This window comes from Leptonychotes weddellii, chromosome X (assembly GCF_054177405.1).
Source record: "Leptonychotes weddellii isolate Sample4059 chromosome X, ASM5417740v2, whole genome shotgun sequence".
Taxonomy (NCBI): Eukaryota; Metazoa; Chordata; class Mammalia; order Carnivora; family Phocidae; genus Leptonychotes; species Leptonychotes weddellii.
The window spans coordinates 38,224,170-38,230,121 of record NC_138385.1 but is presented as its reverse complement, the minus strand read 5'-3'; the positions used below and the strand labels follow the sequence as shown (position 1 = coordinate 38,230,121).

At 45.2% G+C, this 5,952-nt stretch overlaps 1 protein-coding gene across 1 annotated transcript in view; it reads right to left on the bottom strand.

Annotated features, from left to right (window-relative positions):
- The window catches only part of NXF3 (nuclear RNA export factor 3), a 9,202-nt gene extending 3,509 nt beyond the window's left edge, over window positions 1–5,693 (bottom strand). The window contains 6 exon segments of the mRNA XM_081809317.1: window positions 460–557; window positions 671–775; window positions 870–953; window positions 1,620–1,773; window positions 1,995–2,169; window positions 4,904–5,693. Coding sequence (XP_081665443.1) covers window positions 460–557; window positions 671–775; window positions 870–953; window positions 1,620–1,773; window positions 1,995–2,169; window positions 4,904–5,105 — 818 coding nt within the window. The 5' untranslated portion in view covers window positions 5,106–5,693.
- Between the last annotated feature and the right edge of the window lie 259 nt (window positions 5,694–5,952).

Sequence of the window (5,952 nt, the reverse complement as noted above, 5' to 3'; positions counted from 1 at the left end):
CCTTCAGCATCAGTCTCAGCACTGGGACTGAGTCCTCACCTCGGGCATGTTCTTTTCATGGGTCTGCAGGGAGGCAGCCATGCTGTTTCTAGGATTTGGTACCATTTCAATATCATGGGTGATCAAGTCTCCGAGAAGCCGAGAGGAGGGAATCAGAAGGCTGCGAGAGGCCCGGCTGGCAGAGCCCCAGCACCAACCCCTCCCCACGTTACCGTCCCTGAGTCTCCTTCCCAGACAGGCCCCTCTGCCCTCAGCTGCCCCAGAATTACTGCTGTAGGCATACCAGGGGCAAAGAGGACCCTCTGGATGTTAAGAGATTGCTGGGAGACTACATATCATTTGTTCATGGTCAGCAGCAGAGTTAGAGATGGGGTCAGTGGCTGTGAGTTTGAGGTGGAGATGGGGGGGGGCAATAGGTGTGGGAAGGAGATGTGGGCCTGGATGCGGATGCACAGCTACTCTTGAGTCTGCATTACCTTTGTCTGCTCCACCTTTTCTGACTTCAGCTCTTTGTGCACAGAGTGGGGTGCATCAGAGGGGTAGATAAAGATAGAGATCTGTAGGGAACACAAGAAGGGCTGGGTTAAGTACCAGGAAATCTGACACAAGACCTTGCCCCTGTCCTGCCCTCTTGCCCCTAACTGGCCCCAGTCACGCCCTTGACACGCACCCTTTCATTAGCCTCATCCCAGATCTTGCCGTTGACACTCTTCAATGCAAAGGCAACGCTGGCATTCTCAACAAAGAACTGGGCCTGCATTCTCTCATAGTGAAACTATAGGGAGAATGGCAAGAGAAAGAGAATATGAGACCCGAGCCACTGCTCATCTGCCCTGTTTCTTCTCATCTGCTTTGCTGTTTTCTCTTACCTCGACTGGGGTGAAGGGGACACGGCATTGTCCCTGAATCAGATCCAGCAGCCACTTCTCATCATATTTGATGCCGAATGGAATCTAGGAGCCAGAGATGGGAGAAGAGATTGACACAATGGATTCCAAGGTTAAGATAAGACCCAACCATATCTTCCTTTCATACTTTTTTTTTGGGGGGGGGGGGGCTTTAAAATAATTTCTTATGATAAGACATTATCCATTATTGCAAACTCTTGTGCCAGACATGGATTTACTAAATAACTTTTCCTTCAATTCAAACACTTTTTTTCAAATAATCGACTTAAGATGTTTAACACGTACTTCCTTTTTTAAAGTTCCAAGTGATACTAGCTCAGGGCAGGATGCCTTAGCCTGCTTCTCCAACAGGGACCCCAGAGACACAACCTCCTCCCACACTCAGCTAGAGCTAAACTGAGCCTTCCAGTGTGGAGTTGCTCCATCTCCTTGGCTGTAGTTTCCTCTGCTCTTAGACAACTTACCTGATTCTCCCTGTAGTCAGTCTGTTCCCTTTATATTGCTCCTCTGAGTCTGCCCTTACTTGATCTAGGATGTTAACTAGGATGTTAACATATGTAATGCTACAAATGTAATGATGCTAGTAATAAAAAGACCGATTACCCATGCCTCTGCCCCCAGAAAAGTACGTAGTGTCTCTACACGAGTCCAACACAATTCCCTCTGTTCACCTTCTTCTACTTATTAGGTCCATTTTGCAGGGGCACTCACAATGATCTTGAACCATTTCCCCACGGTCTCATCCTGCCTCTCCTGCTGCATTCTTCTCTCTGGAAGCTTTTGCTCTCCCTCCATGTTAGCTTGGGTTTGGTCTTGTTTCTGAAAATTGCCTCTCCGATGACACAGTGAAACGGCATAGGGAGCACTGTGGGGAAGTGGAGAGAAGGAAGTAGTCCACACGTGCTCAGAAAGTCTTCCATTACACGTTTGCCCACTGATACCAGGGTACAATAAAGTTTGCTCAACCATTAACCTGCTTCTATCATTCTTCACTCTTCCAGGTTGGAGAAGAGAATGACATATTCAGCTACAGGGCTATGTATTCCACTGGCTGGTACATTTCAGCTATGCTGACTGGTCACTTACTATCTCACTCGGGTACTCATGTGAGCGCCATTTGTTGCCGGATCTCCATCTTGTTGCTGGTGGGATGAAGGTTGAGTGCCAGAACTGACTTGTTCAGACCAGTTGCTATATCTCCTTCGGTAAATACCCCAGCATCTTGTTCTTCTTTGTAAGAGGTTACCTACATCATTATGCCCTGAAATTGAGAACAATGCATCAGTGGTCCCAACACCACAAACGGTTCTGGGGAAATATCATGGCTAATGAAGAAATATCACTGACTTTATCATCTAACATGAAATAGAGCACAGTGCCAAAAAGGTTGAAAAACTTCACTGTGGTTGCATTTCCTGGGAGATGAGAGGTGGGGAGCACGTGCAGCCAAGAAGAAAACGAGCACAGAGGAAAGGGTTTGGGCCTAGGGTTTAATCTGTGATGTTAGCCCTTGCTCTGCCCTTTTCAGGCTGGGTGACCTGGGACAAGTTGCCTGTCATCTCTAACTCACAGTTCCCTCCTCTGCCCTAGGGGGATAACAAAATCCACCCTGAAAGTTTGGTGTTATGGTTCAAGGGTCAAAGGTGAGTTCCCGCCTGAAGAAAGAATTAGAGAAGCGAAAGTTAGGTCTGATGACAATATCCAGAAAAGCCTGGAGAGACATAATATGGAGAATACCAAAAGAGAGAGGGAGAGAATTAAGGGAGATGTAGTGAGCATATCTAACACATGCTTCATTTGAGTCCCGGAATGAAGGAGAGGGAAACGTGGAGAAGTGGCATTTGAAGCGATCTTGCTTGAGAACTTTCCCAAAGTAACAGGATAATCAAGTCAGTATAACAATACTAATAGGAGACAAAGTATGCTTTAAGGAAAAACATTCCTAAAGAAAAGATGTACATTTCACAGTGATGTTAATGTAGCAAAACTGGGGAAATTTGTGACCAGAAGACTCAAACTAAAAGAAATATTAAAGGTTCTTCTTCAGGCAGAAGAAACACGATCCCAGATGGGGGCACAAAGATGCAGGAAAGAAAGACTAACGGCATTTGTGAATATGTAGGCCAGTCTAAATGAGTATTGACTATATAGCACCAGGACGCTAATGTCTTCTAGGGGTTTAAATATACATAGAATTAAAATTCATGGCAATACATTGGGAGGGTGTGAGTGGAATCAAAGTGTTCCAAAGTTCCTTCTCTGTCTGAAGAGCTTTAAAGAAGTAATTTACAAAAGACCATGAAAAGGCAAAAAAAAGTACATTATAGTCTTAAGGGTAAACGCTACAAGAATGGCTAAAGAATGTTTAACTTTCCAGCCAAATGAGGTAACAATCTAATACTAAAAATATATATATATTAGGGGCGCCTGGGTGACTTAGTCAGTTAAGTGTCCAAACTTTTTTTTAAGATTTTATTTATCTATTTATTTGAGAGAGAGAGACACGGAGGAGGGGGGAAGGGAGGGGCAGAATGGGAGACAGAGGGAGAGGGAGATAATCTCAAGCAGACTCCACGCTGAGCAGAGCCCAACTCGGGGCTCTATCTCACAATCCCGAAGTCATGACCCCGAGATCACGACCTGAGCCGAAATCAAGAGTTGCCACTTAACTGACTGAGCCACCCAGGCACCCCAAGGATCTGACTCTTGTTTTCGTCTCAGGTCATGTTCTCAGGTGTGTGAGATCAAGCCATTCTCTCTCTCTCTCTCCCACTCCCTCTCCCCCTGCCCCTTCCCACCCCTCCCCACCCCTCTCTCCCTCTAAAAGAAAATATTAAATCATTTCAAGGAAAGGAGAGGAAAAGGGCCTTACAACAGGCAGAAATAAATGTGCAGTTAATATGGTATACAGAAACCAAGTTATATCTATATTTACATTAAAAGTTTCAGACTGGATATTCCAAATAGAAAGACAGATATTATGAGACTGGAAAGAAAACATTCCATCAAATGCTGCTTAAAGGAGAAACATGCAAAATTTAATGATTTAGAAAATTTGAAAATAAATTAAAACTTGGCAAAATGTGTACCGTTTACACACTAACCGACTGAAAGCTGGTATACCCATATTACTAAAGGGAAAGGTATTCTTTCAAGAAAAAAATAACATTACTAGAGAAAAGGAGATTTCGTTATGATAAAAGGTTCAATGCAAAAAGAAGCCATTAATACAAAATTCTAAATTGGTGTGCATGTCTTAACACAGAGCCAAAATGTGCAAAGCGAACAATGACAGTAAAAGGAGAAATGGATAAATTCACGATTACAATGTGGCAACACACCTCCTTGAGTGACACATAAAATGGCAGACATAAATTCCACTAGGTGGAGATTTTAAAATGAGAATTAAGTAAATTAACAAATTTACTTAATTGGCATGGAACAGTGCACGTAAACACTACACGTGGAACATGCCAGAATCGGTCATATGCTGGGCTATAAGGCAAACCTCAAGAATCGTCCCTGGGGGTAATACAATCTACCCTAAATAGTTGATGTCAGAGTCAAGGGTAATGGTGGGTTCTCTGCCCCTCCCCCACCTCTAGTAGGCATCCAGAGAATATTAATCTAAACCAACCCTCCTCCCCTTTGCCTCACACCCCCGTCAACCTAGGAGACCCTCCCCACTCTCCAAAGGCTGGACCTGTGAGGACCACATAAGTCAGGTCTATCCCCTCAACCAGTGAAAAGAAATTCACCTCAGCCATGACCACTTCCAGGAGAGGAGGTTTTCCATGTGGAACCAGGATGGGAATGTCAGGGCTCACTTGGCCCATTTCCTCAAGAGAGTGGAGAATAGTCAGCCTGGGCCCTCTCCACCCCTCCTCTAAATGGGGGTCGGCTCGGTGTCCGGTGGGGTGGGGTGGGGGAAGGGACCCAGAACCCCTCATACCCTCTGGGGATCTGAGACCAAGGCCTCATGCTGACCAACTCACGCATGGTGTGGACTGAAGGCAGTGGCCCGTCACCAGGGTCCTCGCAGGTTACTTGTGAAGAGAATCCGTGAGGTCTGGAGCTGGAGGTTTGGAGATGATCAGGGACAGCTGCTGAGGAAGGTGAGAGCAGGCCACAAACCACTTTGTCAGCGTCGCACAAACAAGACGGAATCCTTACAGGAAATCCCTTCCTCAAAGGCATGGAGAAGAGAGCCTTGGCTGCCACCAGAGGAGGCTTTACTTCATATAATTCCTGTCCCCTGAATTTGTTACCAGCCTACCAGGGAATTGTTTCCAACTGAATCAGCCCTGCAGACAAGGCCAATTAGAATCACGAGGGGTGGGACCCAGGTACTTGCAGCCACAAACACAAGGAACTTTGTATGCCAGGCTCTGTATCCACTGCAATACATCTTGTTCCCTCATTCTGCAAACCCAGAGAACTCTGAGTGCCAGCTACAGGCCAGGCTTTGGATTTGCTACATTGCATCTGCTCTGTCCTGGATTCCTCACAAGGGGGCTCTGATATCACAGTCACCAGCTTTGCAAGTTTGCTGCAGCTTAATGAGGTGCTGGAGCTTGTTTGGAGTCATTCAGATGCTACCTGGAGAAACAGAGACTGCAACTGAGTTCCATGGAATGGCGGTGACATGTCCATGCATATGTAGCCTAACTAAATTCTTGCTGCAATATGTCGGATTTTTTTTTTCTTAAGTTAGAGCAAAATAAAAGAATGTTCTGAAAATAATCACATGGCTGGCATTATCTCCAACTCATTCCAGAGAGATAATACCAAACAAACAAACCCTCCCCCACCAAAAAAACAAAAACAAAAATAAAACATAAACAACACACACACACACACACACACACACACACACACACACAGCAGACCTGGAAACTAAAAAGGAAATAGCAAACAGAGTTTGGTGGGTCACTGTAATGAGAGTAGAATGAAACACATCATGCCTTTTCCTTTACCAAAAAACATAGTCAGTATAGGTAGATGCCCCTTAGTGGTCAGAGACAGAACTGTAGCTCTGAAAGTT